The sequence below is a fragment of the Melanostigma gelatinosum genome (genome assembly GCF_949748355.1).
Source record: "Melanostigma gelatinosum genome assembly, chromosome: 8".
Taxonomy (NCBI): domain Eukaryota; kingdom Metazoa; phylum Chordata; class Actinopteri; order Perciformes; family Zoarcidae; genus Melanostigma; species Melanostigma gelatinosum.
Window position 1 is genome coordinate 24,099,613 of NC_136641.1, and position 23,621 is coordinate 24,123,233.

The 23,621-nt window shown below is 45.2% G+C and overlaps 3 protein-coding genes across 3 annotated transcripts; 1 reads left to right on the forward strand and 2 right to left on the reverse strand.

Annotated features, from left to right (window-relative positions):
* Nucleotides 1-8,378: 8,378 nt before the first annotated feature.
* Nucleotides 8,379-16,237, reverse strand: LOC306780426 (protein Wnt-7a-like). Its single transcript, XM_079272804.1, has 4 exons — nucleotides 15,875-16,237; nucleotides 15,048-15,274; nucleotides 12,228-12,499; nucleotides 8,379-10,107 (listed from the first exon to the last, which is right to left on the reverse strand). Exons 1-4 carry the CDS (start codon nucleotides 15,943-15,945, stop codon nucleotides 9,625-9,627), a joined length of 1,053 nt encoding a protein of 350 aa, XP_079128930.1. The 5' UTR covers nucleotides 15,946-16,237; the 3' UTR covers nucleotides 8,379-9,624.
* A 727-nt stretch (nucleotides 16,238-16,964) lies between these two features.
* Nucleotides 16,965-20,506, forward strand: fbxw12 (F-box and WD repeat domain containing 12). Its single transcript, XM_079273155.1, has 10 exons — nucleotides 16,965-17,111; nucleotides 17,205-17,242; nucleotides 17,528-17,694; nucleotides 17,780-17,904; nucleotides 18,497-18,703; nucleotides 18,790-18,954; nucleotides 19,081-19,279; nucleotides 19,862-20,043; nucleotides 20,139-20,269; nucleotides 20,367-20,506. The coding sequence occupies exons 1-10, from the start codon at nucleotides 17,013-17,015 to the stop codon at nucleotides 20,464-20,466; spliced, it is 1,413 nt and encodes a 470-aa protein (XP_079129281.1). The 5' UTR covers nucleotides 16,965-17,012; the 3' UTR covers nucleotides 20,467-20,506.
* A 98-nt stretch (nucleotides 20,507-20,604) lies between these two features.
* ptpdc1b (protein tyrosine phosphatase domain containing 1b) lies at nucleotides 20,605-22,891 on the reverse strand (the record flags this gene model as incomplete). Its single annotated transcript, XM_079273929.1, is given in 10 exon segments — nucleotides 20,605-20,829; nucleotides 21,070-21,213; nucleotides 21,217-21,218; nucleotides 21,221-21,348; nucleotides 21,350-21,485; nucleotides 21,576-21,713; nucleotides 21,790-21,908; nucleotides 22,006-22,028; nucleotides 22,032-22,086; nucleotides 22,866-22,891. Coding segments are annotated over 10 exon segments (996 nt in total).
* Between the last annotated feature and the right edge of the window lie 730 nt (nucleotides 22,892-23,621).

Here is a 23,621-nt window from a genome sequence, read left to right on the forward strand (position 1 = left end):
CGATTAGTTGATTATAGCATGAGACACACTTCATGACTGTTTGTACAATCGGACAAGTGTAAAACAACACGAGTTCTTCTTACCGTAAGACACTCTGCTTGTAAGCCAGAAAGTCATTAGGCAACGTGTTGACTGTTTTTCCTGCTTTCTACCAGTAGCGATCATCTGGAGTTTTGAAGTTAAATCATTGTGTGCTTGGGTGTTAATACAGGAGGATTAACCTGCCATCATGGCAGCCATTTTTTTTTTTTTTTGCACATGAAATGGGGCTTCCATTTGCAAGTACAGTTATTGGCACGGGACTCTGGAGGAATGTGCTGCTCTTCCTTTTTATTGAATGCATAAATTCAGGAAGTCCAAACATTGGCCCGACAGTGCTCACCACTAACCGGGAGGATTCTCAGAAAGCATGTTGCCAAACGTAAACGCGTGCACTCAGTCAATCCCACTCATCCATGCTGGGGTGATGCCTCCGTCAGTGTGGCCCTCTCAAATGGAATTACTGTCATAGTTGGCATGACAACTTCAGGTGATAAAAGAGGTGTTGATACAGAAGCATCTGGGAGGCCTCTGAGCTCCAGACAGATTCTGCTCACGCCCAAATCTATCAAACCTCCAAACCACAACATCTGTTTGGGTTGTAGATTAGCCTAGTTAGCTGATATTGTGATTTGCAATTAGCCGGTTTGTTGTGCGGCGCAAAATATTGATTTTGTCGACACATATGTGGATTAATGATAAATCGCACTCACCTAAGCCAGCTTCATCATCTCCTCCACGGCTCCTGAAACTGCAGGGGTTTTCCTGACTATGTTGCCCAAGGCTTGTTTTGGAAAGGGTTTGATTGATTACCCGGATTTAGGGAGGAATCTCGCACAATTTCACACAAATCATGAAAGAGTTTGAGAATAAAACCACGGGGATTGTTGCTCGTTGCCACTGGCATTTAGAGTTTTTACAGTTTGAAACGGTCCGGCCGGTCTTATTCGGGATGTTGACAGATCTGTTAATTGAAATTTGACTGACGGTTTATAAACTTTACAGACTCTTTTTGTACTTTATATCAAAGAAAGGCAGCCGACTTGATTGCTGCGTCAGATGGCGTCAAACAGACGGGTAACAAAATGAGAGATTCACTCACCCTTCACTGTTTCTTCTCCATGTCAGTATTGCCCCCTTTTCTCAATAGCACACTCGCACATATCGCCTGCAAAGACACTGCTTCTGTCTCCGATGTGGCCAAAACCCCGGAGGGCCCAAAGCCATTTTTCATGTAATTACAGAAAACCTGCCCGACTGGCTTTGAGGCAGCTTGTGAAAGGAGGGACCGAGTCTCTCTTACATTGTACAGTACATCTAACCAGTTACTATTCGCTAAAGGGAATTTCACTAGTTTCACTTTCAGTCGTCGGTCCAATTCTGTCAGGTCGTCTAAGAGTTCTTATAAACTGGTAAACTGGCTGGTTGAGTGAAATGTGTGCTGAAAAAGGCTATAACTCACCTCCTGATGCCGCTCTCTTATAAAGCGTGATTTACGCTCTAAAATGTGCTCTTTTGTGAGGGTTAAAGTTGAACTGTTGATTCTGGTCTTTTTTGACTCCGACCTTTTACGTTTGGTGACAACTTGGCTTCACCGATCGCCCGACTAGATTCCACCTGATCTTGGTGTTCTCTCGTCTGGAGCCCGTCTTTTATCCCACACGTGTCTTCAGTTGCAGGCTTTCAGCCTTGCATGTGTTCACGATGGAGGAATTTTTTTCCATCGGCGAAACACACAAATATATCATCGTGTGACCCAACACTGACAACTACAGTCTGCTGCAGACGGACAGTAGTAGAAAGGAATGGCCCCCAGGACAGATCCGTACAGACTCGGTGAACTGACGCTGTCTTCGGGGTGTGCGGCGAGTCTGCAGCGGCAACTGGAGGAGGCAGCTCTGAGGTAATGTTTGTCTCTGTCTCCCTTCAAGATAAACCTGTCATTAGCGCACCGGCGGACCTGTCACATTCGGACTCTGTTTTCCTTTTTTTTTTTTTAATATTTGTTTTTTTATTTCCTCCCAGAGAAATCGTGCAGAACGTTGTGATCCGATGTTATCCGGAGCAGCAGAGGAGACTTTTTTTGAGACCGGCCCCTTGGCTGTAGGGAGCAGCTGTTACTTTGCATTCTCGAATAATACATTACACCAGTCTTCTTTTCCTGTGATGCTTCACTGAATTATTGAGTCACAGTTGTTTTAACTTCTTCATTACCTTGTTATTCGTGTTAGATTGTTGTATGTCAAACCGAGACATGCTTATTCTCCTGTTTTGGACCTCACTGACCCTGTGGGTGCTCATGATTTTACAATGGCAGCTTCCCTTAATGCTGCAGCTCAGTTGTTTGATGTCTTAACATACTGCTGCCTTTGAAGGCCTCTCACCTGCAGCAAGACTCCATCTTTTACAGGATGTCTCCCGCTATCAAGCTTCATCTTTGATGGCGGGAGACAGAATTGTTTGTCTTCAGCATGGACATAACTAGGCTTTTGTTTATGTTTTCTTCTTGGCTGCTACATTTAAATGGACTTGTTCTTGTATAGCGCTTTTCTTATCTTCCGACCACTCAAAGTGCTTTTACGCTACATGTCGTCATTCACACCCATTCATACACTGATGGCAGGGGCTACCATGCAAGATGCCTATGCTGCCTGCTAAGTACCAAACAGCAGAGAAGTTAGCGACTTGCTAGCAGCTAAAGAGCCAGCCTTTTCCTAAACTCAAATAAGCGGTTTTGTTGCTTAAAAGTACGAAGAGTTTCTCTTTTAATTACCAACATTAAGCACGTGTTTACTGCGACACTGTACAAGAATATCCAGTGCGTTAGAAAAGGGCACGGAGGGGCTGACACAGTGTCAGAATGTGACCAGTTGGAATGAGTGTTGAAAGTCTCAGATGTTTCCCTCGGGTGTTGGTGGAGGCCAAAAAAGAGCTGAAAGGAGTGAAACATAAATGCTGATGATTGCTCTATTTCTGCTGGGTGTGTACACAAGAAGCTGTAATTTACAGTTCGCCATATCAACTTACCTAAAACGTGATAATATGTTGTCTACAGCTTGTTTCCACTGCCCCCAAGTGGGAAAAAAATCTTGTTGTTCAGGTTTTAAAAGGTTCATTTGGACAATTGTGTTGTTATTAAGAGGAAAAAGATAAGAATGCTGTTATAATAAATTCCGTCTCCTTGTTGTTTAATGTGTGGATTTGGCCGTCCTGCAATTTTAGATCATTATACATTAGAAATAATTCAAAAGTCTCACAGATTAACAATTTAATATGCAGATATGAGAGACTGAATTTTAAGGTTTCAAAATGAAGTGTAATGTTCATCTGTACTTTCCCACTGGTAATATCAGGCTCGAGATGAGGAAAACTCCGTTTTTAAAGAATGCATCCCAAGTCTCTGAGCTCTGCGAGTGTCCTCTCAGCAGAAATCATCGGCCCAGGCGTTCCGATGAACCGCTTTCGGTTCACGCGGGTTTCTGTCACAGCAGACGGCGCTTTGTTCGGCCTGCTCGTCCTGTCACCAGACACCTATCCTTTTGAGGAGCGGTGATTTATGATGGAAGCGATCGCTGTGGTTTTCTGTGCCAACTGACAATGCTTCGGCTGCTTTTGTTCCCAGGAGTCACATGTGACATCAGATCACAGTCCAGATCATGTGTACACTCTTCTCCTTGCGGCAAACCGTAGGCAATGTAACTCTATTTCCGTGTCAGTGCACGGAAGGGTCTTTTCTTTTGGCTGCGAAAGAGCAAAGAATCTAAAGACTTCCTGCCAGGAACCCATTGAGGTGTTTGTCACTGTCTGGCACAGTATCAGGAGTCACTACCCATCATTCTGGATTTAACTAGGCCAAGAGGAGACACTCTCTAATGAATGGCCAGCCAAAGGAAAAACAAAACATTTGTATTGCCTGTGCTCCGTATTGTAAAGACAACGGCACTATAACATGACAATAACCATAAATCAACGTACTGTAGGTATAAAGCCTCTGTAGAATCATTAAAGGCGAGTGAAAGTGAGATTCTCTCCCCTCCGTTGCTCTCTTTATCCCGTTTCCCTTTTGTTCTATTCTTTATCGCATTACCATCACTGAAGCTGACCTCGGAGCAGGGCGTCCAGCTGTGTTCCCCTGCCCTACAGACAAACCTCTGACCCCACGCTGAACCGGAGGATCATCTACCACTGTCACAGCCTCATCTAGCACCGACTCCGAGGTCACTCGGTGCACATTACTGCCTTCAATTCCGTGGCCCTTTAATGTGGATGAGGAACTTAATATTGATCGTGCACGTGTTGCAGGGGAAGAAGTGACGGGTGGAAAAATATGTTCAGAGGAATGAGCAGAATGACCTCAGATACCACCTGTCAGACATCTCCACCTTGTTTACAGCCAACACTGACTGTTATTTACAGGGAGCCAAACTTTATTCAAGTGGTTATTACAGTTCATGACATCTGTGTATGAAAATAACCGCACGGTCACTTTGTGACCCATACGCACACATTGTAATTGTGCAGAACATATTTATTTTGCGTGCAAACGTCTTTTCCGGGGTATGGGTTTCAATCCAGCAGCAGGGAATGAAACGACAGATAACGTGATTGAAAAGGTCTGTGGCACCCGGCTTCAAAACGCTTCTGTCACCAGCATTGTGGGATACATATCAAAAGAAGCACTTTCAGGTATCTCTTTCCCTCTTTTGGGTGGAAGGTGAGGGTGTTTCCATCTCTTGGCAGAGCATGAGTGGAGAGAGGGAGAAGATTAATGGTATAATAGCTCTGACCACATGGTTTAGTTATTTAAACTGGCAGCATCAGCTCAAATTGTTTCATAGCTTTCTGCGATGATACATTTACGAGCGTGCCTGGACAGGTTGTAAGATGCAAGAGAATTCATTGCAAATCCCTCTGAGCTGTTCTGCCACCAAGAGACTGGAGCTTGGAAGCTCTGAAACCATCCAGAATGTTTACATGTTTGTGCACCTTTTCTTTCGTTAATCCATTGCCCAACACAGACGGGAACTTTCTAGTTTAGCTGTTGTCTCCATTCTCGCTTGAGAGTTGCGTCTTGGTGAGTCGGACGCTTGTGAGGAAAATATTTCATAATCTGGGGTGAAGCCTCACCAGTGAGACTGCGGCTTATTTATTATGAGCCTGCCGTTGTGTCCAAACCAATGAGAAACAACCAAATCAAGAAGAGAAGATGCCAGCTCCGTAAGGGCCGTCACGACGCTGGAAGAAGATCAGTATTTCCTAACCGTCACTGAGTCTTACGGGGTTGTAGTGAGTTTGGTGTTTTTGTTCAAAACATCCCATGTCGAGACGCCGGAGGATTACTGTAAGCTTGGCTCAGGTGATGTCTTCTGGATGGGGCAGGTATGAGGGCCCTCTATAGCCCTGCTCTAAACCCAAAAGCAAGGAAAAAGTATCATATGGGGTGCTCAGATCATTTCGAGATACACCATCAAAGGTCGCTTTTAACACACTCGCTGGAAGTTTTCATTACCCCGTTTCTCAGATGCATGATTGCACATTTCAAAGGCAGGTTAAGCGGGCCGGTATGTTCGCTCAAATCGTCGCAAATGGCTCCTCCAAAATCCCCCCAAGAGCTGATCCAGTCTTACCTTAATGCCGCCGACAATACCTCAAAGCTATTTGACCACTGTGTTTACCTGTAATATCAGATTAGGCCATAGGAAGTCAGATAGACAGCCCCCCCCCCCCCCCCTGTGAGGGCCTAACTGTTGTGGATCTCTCTTGCGGGGAGTGGATATTGTCTGCTATCTCTGCCTTCCATCGCAGAGTCTCTCACAGCACTCTGTTAAGAGAGTGCATGAATGAGCTCTGCGCCCGTGCAGTATCTCTGGAATCACATAAAGACAACCTTGTGCTCTGCAATTTACTGTGCAGCGCTCAGGTGCTTGTGCATGTCTCAACCAGAGGAAAAACAAAAGTATGACTGACAGAATCATGTGTCAGAAGATTTATGGTCAGAGAGAGCGAAGGGGAGAGAAAAAACTGGAGAGCACATTTTCTCGCTCCTCCTCCTCCTTCAAATTATTGTCTTTAGTGCTGTCCACTTGTTTGAGTGAAACGTTGGAAGCTGTTGAAACAGAATGGTTCACATACATAGACACACACACACAGCCTTGTGTTAATGAAGGCCTTGTAAAATGTATGATTTAACAACTCTTTTACTGTGAAATTATGAGTCATTTCCTTCTTCATTGGTGGTATATTTTGTCTCTGGGAAAGCAAACACAAGATGCGGTCTGCGTCTCATGGGTACTATTAATGCTGTCATGCAGACACTAAGAGAACTGTACAAAGAAGTCCCATCTTCAGTTCATGAGATGACTTGGAAATACAAATCCTGAATCAAATCACTGGCTTCAGCAAAATCTTCTGCATCAAGAGTTCAATTCCAGAAATAAATCTGATCCCCGGTGCAGTCGAGGCCGATCTAATGATAAAACGGAGAGCAGGATGGATCTTGCTTAAATATGTGTTAAAAGACTCATTGTTGCCGTTGACGCTAATTGCCGGCTGGAGCGCGCTGCCGGGCCGCCCTGATGGAACGGGTCATGGGAGCAGATAGGGAAGCTGTGGCAGGCCTCCAGTAATAACACGGGGAGCGAGCCAGACTACCAACCATAAATCTACTGCTACCACCAATTTCAAACTACTGCAGGTGGTGTGTGTGTGTGTGTCTGCTTGTGTGTGTGTGTTCTTATAAACAAAACTCCAAAGGGTACCGCAACCCCACTCCACAGCAACACGGATATTACACCCCCTGAACATCTTGGCATGGGCCCGGTCCTGTTTACGGAGAAACACGGCTAAGAGTATAATTAGCATTTCAGTGATCCTGACGGGTGTCTGACACCGGCTGCGATATCAAAGAAGGTGGTACTTTGTGCTTGTGACTCAATGGGGATGAAGTGACTGCGGCCTCTGTGTGGTGGTGGTTTTTGCACCTGACTGGAAAACACTGCAGGTGGATTACCTGGAACAGAAGCTAAACTGCGTTGTTTGTTTAAAAAAAGAAAGAAAGCAGTTGTGCTGTAAATATTAGCACCCGAGGTTTAATGGTAAATCCTTCTGATTAATCTGACTAGTGGAAACTTTAAGGGCACTTTGTAACCTTTAGAGCACCACATTTAAAAGTGTCCACACAAACCTCATTCAGAAGTTCGATGGCCGCCAGTGGAAGTCAATAAGTGACACGCATAAAGGACTCTGAGGTGTGAGTGCTTTGTTGGCGAGATAATGTGGTGTGCAACACAAAACCCTAGTTTAGGTTTAACCAGAGCTTTTGGAGCAGCTGCCTTTTCATATGCGCAAGTCTTTTGTATCAATATTTTGTAAGCTAAAGGCTTTTGTCGGACAGAGACCCCCCCCCCCACCCCCACGCCCTTTTTTCTATTCATTCTGGGCCGGTTATCACTGACACGTGATACGGCTAATCTACTGTAAATGAAACCTGAAATCTCATGTGTCTCTGCTTTTACTGGGAAAAAACTTTTTTAACAAAAAGAACCGACTGTTCTAAAATTCAGCACAGGTGAAAACTTTACGGGCTGCATTTCTCAATCCCAGGAGATTATTGGAAGCAGGTTTTCCGTCAACGCCTCAGGCCCGTCTTCCCGGCCCGATGAGAGCGGAATCTGTAACGACTGTGGGCTTTAGCGTCGTTAACATTTCCCTGACACGTCGGCCGGCCTCTCTTGGAGACTGCCCTGCATTTTCTCGGCCGCGCCGGAGTTGTTGTAGCAACTAGTGGCCCAGGAGTGAATGAAGCAGATGTGCGAGTCATCTATCACCTGACAGGCTCCCACTCCCATGACTGAGCAAGTCATCTCCGTGACAGTCTGCACCGACCGGTCTCATCAATTACCCCGGTGCCCTACCATTACGGCACAAACGCTTTTCTCCTCTGACACCTTCAACTGCTTCCCAGTCTGCAAGATGGGCCCTCAATTAAGCCTGAATAACTTCCCCCCCTGAAAGGACATCTCTCTCTCTCTGCGGCCCAGTGTTGCACACATTGTACTTGTAGGATAAGCACTTTGAGAGCAGATTTATTTCCATGGTGACCGTATGATATTGTCGTATGATTGTCTGATGATGATGTAAACCACTCTGTGACCGCCTTTTATAAAGATTTACACTTGTGTTCGTTTGAAAGTGTGAGTAATTACTTGGTTAACGGTTAATTCATACCTGTAGAATGAGGAAATTGATTGTCATAAAAGTTCAATAACTCCACTGCTTGACCGTTTTATGGCAAGAAAATGTTAAAGTCGATATTCCTTTTGCTCAATTCCAATCGCCATTTCTATCTGGCCATGTACGGCACATCACAACTCTTCTCCGTTGGTCTTTTCCTTCATGGCATTCCCATCTGTTCTTTTGTCACGATCACAGTGAGACTTGCATGTATGAGGAAGCAATAATGGGAATCAGGTCTCGTTAGTGTTATTCTGCTCCTGTATTCCATCAGTAGTAGTCATGAAACGCAGTAAACACAGATGTTTGAGCACAGACACAAATGAACAGCTTCTATCACTTACAATATACAACTATGGCAGTGACAGCAGGGGCCAACTTACATATATCAGCTTTTGTTTTCCACAGGGACTTAAAAACGGGTCTCAGAACTTGACATTGAATATGCAAAAGATATAAATAAGACATTCATATAAAAATAGGCTTTTACAAAATATACTCTCTGAACCAATATTTACCAAAATGGAAAATGTGCCTGTGTTTTTGATCAGCGAATAAGTCCTGTTGAGCTAAATCAGCTTGACGTAGGCGATGCCACTGAAGGCAGTCGGTAGAGCGTACAGCCTTTGAGCTCAACGAGTGGGATTCTCCAGACTAGCAGCAAACAGAGGGGAAGACAAACTCACGAGAGGGTCAGGAGGTCAATGTGAGCGGCCTACAGCAGTTTCATCTGGAGCAACATTATTCTAAAACACATTATAATTCCAGGCAAATTCAAATCCAGTGTGTTAACAAGAGTGTAGACAGGTTTTTATCGCCATAATAAACTAAAACCCAACATTTAGTTATCCATAATGGATGAATCAGTAGTTTTTTTTTAATAGAATAAATTAATATTAATTATTTTCATTCTCTACATACAGTATGTTAAATATTCCAAATGGCCAAGTGTCATTTCATCTGAGCACAGAGCCCAGCGATCACATCCACCACAATTCATCTGCATTGGCAAAGTCCATTTCCTAAATGTCCATCGAGCTTAAATTTGTTTTGATGTTTGGCACCCCGTCCCACGTGCCAGGGTACAGTTTTTTTCTCTCTTAACGGTGTCACTTTTTCGACATCAGTCCAAGAAGAGGGGCGAGGAGCTTTGTGTGCAAAAGAATCACGACGCCCCGTCTTCAGCTTCCTGTACACACGGCACAGTAGTTCCTCCTCGTGTATGAAAAGACTGCGAGAACAGCCTTCATGCAAAAGTTCCAGTTTGTCCGCGAACACACAAAAGACAAGAACTCACACACGTCTCATCTCTCTCACACACACACACACACACACGCCATCCAATAAATACTCTCATTTGCATGTGTACACCTCTGTCCTCTCGCTGCAGGTGTTGCACTTGACATGGCAGCACCACAGGAACTTGCAGTTGCACTGCCAGACGCGGGAGTACTGGTGCGTGTTGTACCCGCGGCCGCAGCACATCAAGTCGCAGCCGCTGATGTGCTGCATCATCGTCTTGTTGCACACCCTGCCCTGTGTCCCCAAGCTCCCCGTGACGTGGTCCGCCTCGCAGTAGTTGGGCGACTTGTCTATGTACACCAGGTCCGTGTCCATGGGCTTGCGGTAAGAGTACGGCTTCTTGATCTTGAGGAATTTAGGGCGCTTGTTGCGGCTGGCTTTGATTGGCTCCACGTGCACGGCGTGGGCATACTTCTCCTTGAGAATGTAGCCGAGCTCGCGGAACTTGGGAAGTGTAGTCCAGCAGGTTTTGGTGGTGCAGGAGCCCGAGACGCCATGACACTTGCATTCCAGTCGCATGCTCTTCTCCAGGACCTAGACACAGAAAAACAACTTAGTAACTGTGAAAACACTCCAATGATGAGTGATGAATACACTCTGGTGATAGATTAATAACAGCCGTACTGGATTATTAAAACCAATTCCCAAAATCATGATTTTACCTGCTAAACAACTTGCGTGATATTTCAATGACTTTTTTTGGAACCCCCGGTGGATTTCAAACTGTCGATTCGCATTTCAACTCCTTTCGACAAATGTGCAACTTAATAACAACGTGACTGACAAATACACCGTGGTTGGGGGTTAACTACGGCCCCGCCGCATAGCTGTGTGATACCGTACACACAGAAGCCAAAATAATGTATCAGATTTCAGGCTCTGTGTGTGTAGTTACCACACACAACACACAAATGTCAAGAGTGACTGTACAAGGCGCCGAGTGACTAGGATTACTGCTAAACCCTGAGCTGATGACAATGAGAAGTGCCATTGACTGCAACTGGAATTTCCTTCAGCAACAAGGTCAATTGCAATTTCCTTTTGTTAAAAAATGCTCCGGAGTTCTGTACGCGATATGGTCTCCCGAAGCCGAGATATTTATGCGTCTGTGTTCTTGGCAAGTAAACTGTAAAACACAGACGTGTGAACAAGAACCAAGGAAAACAAGGTTTCCCTCGAGCAAACCGCTTCATAAAACCCTGGGCTTCAACTCGCTAATCCATCAGTTGTTCCGTGACCAACACTTGTGACAGCCTTTGTCTGGACGTCTTCGACCCGGGGAGCTGTGAGCGCCGCTCCTGCTCGGTGTCACCGCTTTTGATTAGCATAAATAAAGGTGGGGTCGGGGGGGTGGGGGGCTGGGACTAACAAACAACAGAGAGGCCTTTTTATTAGCAGAAAAGAAGAAGTAGCAAAGTTGTGAATCCACTAGTACAGTCTTTTTTTCCCCTCTGGGAGGCAATTTAGCTGTCCATCCGAATCAGGCTGTTTGGCCCAGTGAGACACAGAGAGAGAGAGAGAGAGAGGGATATGAGTAAACCTGGGCAAAGCTGCTTCTCTGTTCTTCACAAACACCAACCTCACTTTGACTGTTTGACACATTATTCCACTCAATCTCTAACCTCTCTAGACTGACTGGAGTCTCTTTGTCACTCTGCAGCAGTCTGCAGCCGTGCATGCAGAAAAGGCATCAAACGAGCAGCTCCACGCATCATGAAAACCGTCCGGTCCTCATGATGCCGCTGTTGTTGTCTCTCGCTCCGTTTCCCACAAGGCCCCTTTGCAGTGGGGTCTGATAGTGAGCATGGCCAATTTGCAAGGTATGTTACAATTGATTTTCACTTGATGAAGATCCAATGACTGTTAAAAATGTGGCATGCAGATGCCCCCCCCCCCCCCCCCCCCGAGGTGCATGTACAAACACATTGCACCTGATTGTAGGTGCGGGTTGCCATGAAAGGTGACTGTGTACCGGCCCAGCTAATGCCTCTTTGTACAGTGTCGATCTGTTTTTCAGTGCATAGATCTGGGTTGTAATCAAACCCTGCCACTTAGACAGCTCGTCCCTTTTAAAAGCAGCCTTTTATTCCACTGCTTGTTCAGTCTTGGCTGTCAGTCTTATACTGTAGGGCTGTCACGATATCAGATTATCACTCCGCGATTAGCGTGGCCAAGAGAATTCGCAATGGTGATTTTATCACGATATCTAGAGGATGTTTTCAGTGCCATCAGTCAAACTCATCTTTATCTTTGTTTGTTGTGCATTTTGTCTCTTTTTTTTGTCTAATGAATCACAGTCACAATACAGGAGATAGAGAGAGAGAGTTTGTGATCATAACTGTACAAAAGAATTGGGAAAGGATAGAGACGGAAATAAAGACGAACATTTAAGAGGCCCTGGTTTACATGATAATATCAGAGGTTTATTATTAGTATATTTAGTTTTCTAATTATCACGGTTATAGTCAATACCGGTAATCAACACCACATCACGGCAAAGACCTTTAGTAGTTCCTGAGTTCAGGCTTAAACTAGTTCACCATCATTTTTAGTCTTTGCTTTATATTCTTTGTGCCTTGATGGGATCAAATCCTGTGATCTGATAAAGTCGCTGTGCCGACCAAACAGACGTAACCCTGTTGCTAATCACTTACCTTGCGTCCCACCTCGTTATTATGGAGGTTCATGAGCGTCCTCGCGTTCTGTTTGACCTCCCGGGCGTCGATGAATACTTTGGAGAAGCCCAGGCCGTAGCTGATGTCGGCCGAGCAGCCTCCCCACTTCCAGCCTTGGTCTTTGCTGTAGAAGCCCTGCTTCTCCTTATCACAGCTACAGTCGCTCAGGTTGCCCTGTGTGCAGGCCGCTGTGATGGCGTGGGCCACCCCAGCTGCGATGAGGGCGTAGGTGAACGCAGCCTCCTTGCTACCTGTAGCGGAACAGAGGGAAAAAAAGAGGGGGATGAATAAAATGTTGCAGGTGATTTCTTTGTTTTTAAATGGAGAATGTCATGGTGTTTTTCCTCCAGTTTAAGGGAAGTGCAATAAGTACGTGAGGGGATTTTGAAGATTAATTATTAACAGTATGTGTGCTTATATCACAGTCTGGCTGACATATTCACTCAAGGGCTGCAGTGTTTTGAAACCTGACCTGGAAACTGTCCTGCCCATGAACCAAAATGGCCGCCGGGTGGTATAGTCAACAAAGCGGTATGAATAAGAGGGCTGTCGACAAGGAAGGGCTATCGATCCGCTCAGAAACTGTCCCATTCTGTGTAGACTCATAAGGCACTGACATCAGAATCTTCCTCCTGCCTGTTATCTCGACCAAGTCCAGCTAACAAATCATTTACACGCTCGGGGAAATATCGGCAAATAACTAAAGGCTAATCTGACAGGACTCATACAGGCCGATCCTGCAGCAAAGATCTCCAGTCCAATAAGGAGCCGAGAAAAAAACACAATCGTGATATGCGGAGCTTTATATAATGCTAACTAAGCAATATATGTTCCCTTCTGAGCCAATGTGAAACAGCCCATCATGTCACATTCATATCATTGATCAACAAGTAGCATATTCTAATTTCCAACAGGAAACTAACACCCAGCATACCTATGTGTACATAATCTCCTCGTGTCTTTGTTCAAAACAAACATCACACCGACTCTGTGCTTCCTCCTGCCACCCGGTTCACGATGTAGAGCTGCCATGTTTTTGATAAACATCTTGGATGTGTGTCCTTGCCATTGGGGAAAAAGAACAACCTCATATTGAGGCATCAATTACGTGGACGTTTTTATAGACTTGATGGGCACCGAGCCAAAAAAGAAGGTGTGTCTGTCACCGTTGTTCATTTTACCCCTTGCACTTCTGAGCGCATGAGTTCACCGCTCAAGGGATGGTATGAATTCCTCCTCACCTTGTAATGAGAGGTGGAACATATTAAAACGAGAGAGGACGGGAAAAAAGCCTGGTTAAGCTGAACTAGATGTGCCAGTTCGCTGTTCTTTCTGCCATGTTTGTTTCTCGTTCATCCCCCTCTCAGCCTCTGTCGATGCACCCATAACCTCGCACAGCTTAGTGTAACTACAAAGTTCCAGTGCAAACACAGCTGAGGCCTAAAATGGCTCAAAGCTGATGCACCTTGCATCACCCGTGAGGATTGTGTCAGTGCCTGGGTCACTCCTCCTTCGCTTTAAGAACAATCGCCAGCTGCGCAGCTCCACTCACAGCCTGGGCATCAACAATGGCATTCATTTACAACCACTGGCCTTCGACGCTAATCTGATCGGTGAAACCAATCTATTTGGTACGGCTGTCCACGCCGTAGAACTTAAACTCCTGTCTTGGGAACACAAACCCGGGCTGCTGATGAGCTCCAACCACTCATTCATAAAGGAACAGATTGTCAAACACCACCAGAGAGAATCCTTTCTCTCAAACAGCTGGTCCAAGCTACTGAGCATTGTGTAAAAGGCTGTTTGGATTCTTTGTTGAACATAAATAGTTCTGGCAGAACTCAAATATATTTTTATTATTTTAATGTAAGTGGTTTTTACAGAGCATCTTCTGTGGTTATCAAGCTCCACTGTCGCCATGAAGGCATCATTACTCAAAATATCATAATTCAATAAAAGGAGGTGCTCCTGTGATCGATATCCTCAATTTATTTTACTTTGCAGTTCATAGTAGCCAACAGATGAGCCACAAAACTCCAGCCACTGAGGTTCATCCACTCTTTATCGCAGAATTTCGTCTCAGGAACACCGATTTGAACTAATTAGTTTCTCTAATTTCGTACGTTCAGGTCTTGCTTTCCTCTCGGCTCTGCCCCGCTGTAACTTATACCCGTGGTAAGATCTACGACCTGACAGTGAGAGCCACAGCACCCATCACTGGACGGGATAAAGACCAGTGAAAATGTGTCTCCGGAGACTCTGCCGGGCTGAAAAGAAAAGGCTGCCAACATTCACGAGAGCTTTGTTGCAGTGCTGGCTGCAGATAGCTTTTACAGAAAAGCCCCACTCAATGAAGAGGTTGGAGCAAAACCTAGGCCTGATGTAAATGACACTGACTCCTTGTGCCTTGGATGCAATAATGCAGGGCAGATCATTTAATATGTTGTCTGGTGCAGGTGTTGACTGGAGATTAAGATTATCTGATATTAGATTATATTTTGTGAGACATGTGGGAAAGGATGCACATCAATGCCATTTTTTTTTTATCTTTACAAGGCATCAGGTCATAGTTTGACTCATTGATATAGGCCTGCATCTCGTAATTATGTGTGAATATGAACTATTTTTAAAGGAAAATCATAAAAGAGCCAGAGATAAAGACTGGGTGCGCATTTTACGCACAATGCGCACACATTACGCATTGAAGTGCGAGGTGTTTGATAAACTGTGTTAACTGCTGGGGGGGGGGGGGGGGGGAGGTTTCAAACCGTGAACAAACGTTAACAGACAGCAACATACCCACTTTCAACTCTTTGCCGAAGACTGTTCTCTCTCCGAGCGCAGAGCAGTTCCAGCGCCCGCTTTTGAACTGAAACTGGCACTCGTTGATACCCATTTGGGCTCCCTCTCCGATGACGATAATGGCATCGGGGCGACTCTGGCAGATTATCCGCTGTCTGGGGGCCAAACCGGGGATCTTGTTACAGATTATGCTCGCACCTAGGGCCACCACCGACGAGAAGCCACTGTGAATGGAAGATGGATATGACTGAGAACAACTTTTTTTTTTTTCGCCCATTCTTATATTTTTGGTTTGTTAGTTTGAGTCGTTTTTGTTGTTTTTTTATCCCTATAGTGTTTGAATAACCTTTTAATAAATATCCGTTTCCACTGTTTTCTTTATTAAATAGTAGCATAGCTGATGGTCATAATCCAACATGAAATGTATTCCTCTGGAAAATAAATTAACTATTATAATGCATATTAACAGTAAATTATCAACAAATGTATCTGTTCCATGAACTTTAGAAGAGATATTTGGGGTACGACTCATTATTTAACTTAAATACATTTTTAATTATTATGCCAGTATGCGTTTTACCATAATTTAAAGCTATGTTGGAAATGGCATGACTGGTAATAATGAAGAGTTGCCACGAGTCTACTTTAGATACATTTACGCTCTTCCCCTAATGTTTTATTATTTATTCATAAAATCACCACAAACATGGAACACAAGGTGCTCACAGATAAAGTCTCAATACCGTCCGTCAGTCGCTAAAAGTCGCTTGTGTTCGAGAATAACCTGCAACAAACCTAAGAAAAGTCAAATAAGCGCAGCTCACCCAATTTTCAAATAAACAATTCCCAGACAAAGTAAAACTCTTAGAATCCAGCGTCGTGTTCTCCGACTCATTGCGGCCCCGCTCTCAGTTTCATGCAACGATCTGCAGAGCTGATGAATAACTCGGTTCGCTTATTCTCCGATCGATCACAGCCCACAGGTAACTCCAAAGGAACTCCAAAATGACGAAGAGCATCAAAAAAATAGTAAGCGCTCAGGAGAGAAAAAACAACCTTTTTTCTTTTTTACAAATTGCCGGTTAGGTCGGTATCCAAACTCCCTGTACGTGGCCCCCTTTCGCTGGGCCTTCTTGTCATTGCGAGGGTGTCACAGGTAACCCTTGGGGTGAGCAAGTACGATTATGTCTTTCTCACAGTTCCTCTGCTACCCGCAGGTCTTGGCTATATATCTGGCTCATCTATCTGGGGCGTGTTCACAGGAGACATGAGGCCCATGCTGAAGAATCCCGCCAGGGCTGAATCTCAGCACACACACACACACACACACACACACACACACACACACACACACACACACACACACACACACAAACACACACAAATATAGACACACGTAGGCACACACACACAATGTGAATTCACCTTGACTGATTGGGATGGCTCGTTATTTGGTGATTAAGTGGGTCAGAACTCATCCCAATGTGAAGCTTATATTTTACGCAGATGTTATCAGTTTTGCTTCACTTGATTTACTTCCACACTTGCAAAAAAAAAAAAGCATTACAAGGAGCATTACAAAAAAGTTGCAGATAAAACCATTTTTAAATAAAGAGCACTGACTTGTTTTTAATTCGATTCATATTTGGGCTGGCTCATAATAGACTGAATGATATTTTATTTTCTCCCAGGTAACAGGTGGTTAAGTCACACGTTAAGATATTTAATACATTTTTTCATCCTGTGCGCGCGACCTGTTGTGCTCTCTGTACCGGACATGTCTCCGGATCACCTACCTTTTACAATGGCGACACCTAGTGGCGGAGTGAATACACTGCAGCCTGATTTTAAAAAAGCGAAATAAACCTCCTCTTCCCTGTATGCTTTCCGTAGTTTGGAGCTGTTCGCTGTCACTGTGACGGGAGATAGTTGTTGAGGGGGCGCAACATTATTGATGTCAGTATGGATCTTCATCGCCCGCACTTGATCGGTGATTGCCTCGTTCATATTTTTACTTTCCTGACTGAGGAGGATTTAATCCGTGCCTCCGCCGTGTGTCAGGTGAGGAGTGTCAACACTTGCGGAAGTAGCTCACGTGCAATAAGAGCTGGCTCATTAAGAACTTTCTGTCTGACTACAATGATGTGTTTTCAGGATTGGAATGACGCTGCAGAGACTGCTTGGCTGTGGAGGTGAGACGTGTCTATACTTCCATCTCTGTCTTGTGAATTTAAACTTTGTTAAAGTGGCAGTATCCAACATTTCCATTTAAATAAATCTCTTAAGTCATTGCTGTGGGGTTCACAATGGCTCACTGATGGTAGTAGATATAAATATACTGAATTGTTAGTATCCTAGACCAGATTCTCCTGCTGTCATTGATAGTATCGGGCCGATGTCAGTAGTGGTGCATCTCTTCTGTGAATAATCTTTCTTGTCAAAACATTTCTAAATATCCATTTCTGTGGTCTGCTCAGGAGGATGTGTCTGCAGCGCTGGAGTTTCTGTAACCTTGCTGTCTTGGGGAGTGAACGGGTGACGCACTCGTGGAAGAAATACTTCCTGCGACGTTGCCACTTAGAGACAAAGATGACGAAAGGCGGGTCAGGAGGTTACACCTGCAAAAGCCTGCGAGGACACACAGGTATGCCGTCTCTCTCTGGAACCTCTTGTGCGTGACTTCATGAAGTCTCTCATCTGATTCTTCCATCTGACATGCTGTCCATCAGGCAAGGTGGCAGGGTTTGCATACCTGCGGGGAAATTCTGCTCAGCATCCTGACATCTGGAACAGCAGCTCCACAGTGTGCAGCGCGTCCACCGATGGCACAGTCCGAGCATGGAACATCCAAAACGCAAGTGCCGACACCTTCAGCGCATCATCGTGCATTCTCAGTGCAAATCGTGTTAAAGGTGCAGTGTGTGGGATGTGGCGCATTTTGCAACCAATTAAGAAGTTGCCATATTTGGAATGCGGAGGAGTGACGTCGAGACGCTCTAGTAGCGGCAGCGACCTGTCAATCACAGTAAGCCCGCCCTAAAACATGCTTTATGCTCCATTTTAATCTAAATGGACATCGTGCTGAAGAAGACTTGAAACTAGCATTTTGACCATAAAGTCATGTTTACAATGTTTACTGAGGTAATCAAGTGAGAAGTAGAGTAATTTGATATTCCATGTCTGCCAGTAGATCTCCTTAAATTCTACACACTGTTCCTTTAAGTATCAATGCTTGTTTTGAGGCAGAGTTTGATTGTATGATCTCTGTGCAGTATTTACAGACGATGCTCAAGGAAACATGTAAACCTCAAACTTTACTCGCACTGCAATGCAAACTGATTTCCCCCGATAGTTTCCTCTCCTCGGTTGAAAGTGAGCAAGCTACTGGAATAAATGTCGTCCCCCCCGAGGCATTAAGCTCACGTTGCACCTTTTCTTTCTCTCAGGGTGAACTCCTGTGGTGCAGTCCCGTGCAGGGGCCTCTAACAGCGATTGTGAGTGATGAACAGCATGACGTGGTGATCACAGCCGACTCCGCAGGCCTCATCAAGACCTGGCGGGGTCAGACCGGCCAGGAGGTGGCCTCCTTCTCCACTGGATCTCCGCGCTGTACGTTACTGCAGTACAACATCAACAACAACTGGTTTCTGACTGTAAGTAACTTCAGAGTTTCTGTATGACATGAAAGCATTTTATTCATCGTAAAGTAACATGTGCTGCTCGTCATATTCTCCTCCAGGTTGGGACCAGTCAGGGATCTGTGTGCACACTCGCTGACTCAGCTTTGACTAGAAAGTCCAGCGTGATGGTGTGCGACAGCTTTAATGTCAACACATTACTGGTTTCACCGGACATGAAATGGATCGCTGCTGGAAGCAAGGACAATCTTGATTTAAGTCCAAAGGTATTCATGCGTGTGTTTCCTGCTCTGTCTCCTTTTACCTCATTACCTCATTACCTCGGGGCAAATGTCACAGTCTGATAGAAAAGTACACATTTTGTAGATTCATGTAGTTTGCTTTGTTGGCAGGTGATTTACGCTGAGAGTTTGACCTCGCCGTCTGAGGACGAGGACCCTCTGTGCCAGTCTGTGCCAGTCACTGGGTGCCAGGCTGCTGTCTTCATACCCACCCAGCCTGCCAGACTGGCCGTCATCCACCACAACAACAGAGCCCTCACTGTCTTCGATGTCAGCATGAAAAAGACTAAGTACAAGTCAGAGATCCAGGGTGAGGACTGAGAAATGTGATATGCTTTGAATGTGCTGCTGAATCTCATATCAGCCATTAGAAACGTTGCAGCTGGTGAATCATTGTAGGAAAACTCACCATTAACTAAGCTGCTGGTGCAAATACTGTTATATTTTCTAACACATCTACAGGGAAATTCAAAGGTTCCACATTGTACAAAGTAAGATTTGCATGCTTATTACTAAGCAGGTCTAAGTGTTATATAAATACTGTAAAAGTATCGAAAAGCTCACTCCGTGGAGAAACGCACACATCCCGTATTCAGACACTGTGCCTTTAAACGAGCAGTCAGGACTTCCATACGCTGTGATGTCACAATTATTTAACATATAGACCATTTCACAGGAAACATAACCATTCAAAATGTGTCCCAGTTAATTCATGCTGCAGAGCGTAATATCTTAGGACGTGCGGGTAAACATGAATTGAAAATCTATAAGATAAACTGGTTGTAAGCGTAATATATCCTGAAATCTATATTTTAGGGGTTTAAGAAGTCGATTTTCTTTCCCTAAATATTGTTGTTGGCTTGTGCTGGTATGATTTTGAGTCTCGTCTTAGTCCAGCAGGTAGAGTCCTTCCCCTTGACACTCAACCAACGGTCCTCACACGTCCATCTAGCGGCCAAGGACAGCAACTGCTTGGTGATGGCCGCTGGTCAGGAGCTGTGGGTCTACTCTCTGAAAGGAGCGCTGCTCGCCAGCTTTAAGGAGCACACTATGGCCATCTCTTCTGTGTGTGTGGTGGGTTCTTTTCTCATTTGGACTTTAAAAAGAGAAATATCCCGACACACCAGCTGTGTGAAGAGAGCCACGTGTAATTGCCTTCACGTTTACAGGATAGCTTTCGTGTGGTGACGGCATCTCAGGACCTCTCCTTACGAGTGCTGACATGGAGGAATGACCGAGACCAGGGGTTGACCCTGGAGAGCCGATACCACCTCCTGGGAGGCTCTCACACAGTGTCCAGGTACTGTTCGCTGTATCGACAATCAGCCGAGTCAATGCAACAGCGTGACCGCAGGCATTTCCTAATTCTTCCTACGCTTCGTGTGCCTGTTTTCTAGAGGGTTCACTGCCGTCGCCTGTGACTACTCCAGCGTTGTGGCCTCAGCAGAAGGGAAAGACGGGAAAGACGTCTTAAAGGCGTATTCCTTCACCTCCTGAGCCCACAAGTAGTTCGCACGACCCACTGGAAGGAGGAACGTTTGCTTTTATTATGAACTGTTTATTATGAATCTCTATCTCTATCTCTATATGGACTCGTACACTTTGCTTCCGTCCTCCGAGTTGTTCCCCACCTGCTCAAACGAGGCTCCCAAGTTGTTGAACAAAACCAATGGCAAGGGATTTAATTGTTGAGATGAATCGCAAATAATTAGGTGCGTTTGATTTTCTCACCCAGGTGAAAGCCTTGATTGTACGATTCAGGAAAGCGTTCTCCACCTCTTCTGGTATCGCCAGCATGTGAGCCATACAGTCTAGTATGCACGTCAGTGTTTGCTGAGAGGCCTGGCAAGAGATGAACACGAGGGGTCAAAGGGAGCGTCGCAGTGCAGGCGGTTCTTCGTCGCACTGCCGTTTTGTTTGAAAACTGCAATCGGCACAGAACAAACTGACCTGGTCCAGAGCGCCGAGGGCGGTTTTAGCATCTGAGTTCAGTGTGCACACAATAACATTAAAGTCTTTGTGATGGACAAATTCAAGTATTTATATAATTTTGGACTCATTTCTACACATGCCGCCACATCACTGGTGTAGGTCAGTTACCTGCCAGGCCAAGACTTTGTTCTTGTGCTCTTTTTCCCCATCAAGAGAAAGGTCCACTGCCAGGGCCTGCGCCACTAGAAGCCTCCTGCCGTCCAGGGACAGCTCTGTCTGCAGGGTGATGAAGGGCACCTCTGAATGCCTTCCTCAATCACCTGGCGGTTCTCCGCAATGTCCAACAGCAGCCTGGACACCAGCTGGACGATCTTCGGTAGGTGCCTCAGCTCCTTCCTCTCGTAGCCGTGCAGTATGTGCCTCTGGCGGTTCAGGTACTGGGACAGGGTACTGGACGAAGTCTCTGACACAACGCAGCTGACCCCGGGTCTGGATGGAGTTGGGGCGTTTAGCGCGAACGCACAAAATAGCCTGGTTAGCAGTCAACCTGGTTGCATAGGCCAAGAAACATGCTAACAGCACACCTGCAGGGCAGAAAGGGGAAACCCTTCATTGAGTGTCACGTGGTTCCGATTCGAAGACCAGACCACAACAACAACTCCTCACAAATCGACCTGTTCGGCCCAGACCGGCGTGACAGTGGACCGCTATCTTTCCCTCCTGCAGAGCGAAGGCCATGACCTTCACCATGTCCAGCACCGTGGTGAGGTTGGCCACCCCATAGTCGCTCCAGCCAAAATTGTAGAAATAGACTGACAGGGTGAGATGTTTTTAGTTAAAAAGAACTATACGCATGTATCAAGGACTATTGCATAAAGATGCACGTACTGTTGTTTTCCATGAAGACCTCTGGGCGGTAAGAGAAGCCGCTCTCTGGCTCCAGAGGGTTCCCGCAGCTGGCATGCTCACCAGGTATCTGTAGGTTGATCACTGGTTTAATACCATTCCTTGACACAGACAGAGACTTCAACGGTTGATTATTCTCGTTCTCAGGCGCTGTGTGTTCTCAGTCAGGTGGCTGCGTGAAAGCAAAGTTGCGTATACCGTCTGAATTGGTCGATGATGATTTACTTCTCAATGATTTCTGTTGAGGGTCTGGACATGGCGAGAAGATGATCAGAAACCCTGAAAACAATAACAAAAAGGAACGTGATTTCACAAAAGCTTGAATCTAAAATTGTACGTAATTTAATTGACCCGTTTATTGTATTTGCAGCACTGAGACGCCACCATATGTAGGTTGGTCTGGAACACCTGAATGATGAAGAACATCTGTGGTTATGGCTCACTTAAAGAGGTGTCTAATCCTGACCTGCCATCAGGGCATTACTTTAAAAATGGCCTCTCTTCTGGTGAAATACAAAACTGTAAACTACGGTTGTAGCTGACCACCGACTTGGCTTTTAGTCATTGAAGGAAACTCTTTTATTGGTGCCCAACGACCGTCCTCACTTACTGTATTCCATCAGAGCTCCACCTCTTGTCTTTGCATGGAGTGCCATATGAACCTCAAGAATGTGTTGAAAGTTATTGTAATTCTCTCCATGAACAGGTTTCTGCTGTCTTGCGGCTCTGTGAGGGGTGTGAGGAGGTTTGGGCTAATCCTGACTCCTCCTGGATTAGACGACTCATTTTGTTACTCCACATGCATAAAATAGAGCACCCACTCCTCAACAAAAAGTCATATTACAGCCACGTCACTGTTGCCTTCTGCCGGACTGGTATGAGATACATCCACAATATATTCTGTCTGTTAATGCACATGTCGTCAGTGAAGACCTGTCCAGCTGTCCGCCTCACCAGATTCCCCACATGCCTGAACTATATGCATGTTGTGACAACCAGTGACAAGGGAATGCAGCGCCATGAGCCGATAGAAAGCCGTATTCTTAAAGCTCTCTTACCAGTTTAACTTCAGCCACACAGCCATGAGGATACAAGCTCAGTGTCACAGGTGATAGCTTTTATTTTCACAGCAGACATTTGGCCTTATCGTAAATGCACAGGTGTAACTGATTGCTGCTGTTCCATGTACAGTAATGAGCCAGCATGCACAGAACCAGGGCCTTTATTAAGCTGATTTCATGCATCATACCTGTGCTTGTTTATCCGCCGTGAGAAAGGTTTGAGACATGCATTTAGAATCAGAATCAGCTTTGTTGGCCACATGCATACAAGGAATTTGACTCCAGTTTACACGTTGCTCTCAACGTTCATACACAAGTTTACAAATAACAAAAAAATATATAACAGATGGAAGTATAAATATGTAATATAAATACGAATATATATCAAAAAGCAAGCTCGTTTAAGTGTAAAGCAGGCCCTTTCATGTGCAGCCAAGAGGACAGAATGTGTGAATATGCAGTGCATTCTTTTTTAAATTATTAATTCATTGACGTTTCCGACAGATGGCAGCATATATACATTTGGCGACCGCTACGGAGCAGCATACTGGTCTGTTCGTTCTATTTCTATGATGACAAAAGGCTGGGACTGAGATTTCCGTGTTCCACATAAGCAAAGAAACAACGCCTGCTGGGAAATGTGTTCAGTTCCCGGTGTCGGCAAACCGTTTTGTTTGGCTTTACGTACTACGTGTACTACATTTCCCAAGAAGCACTGCGGCCCTGCGTAGGCGCTGTCCCAGCTGGATGCGT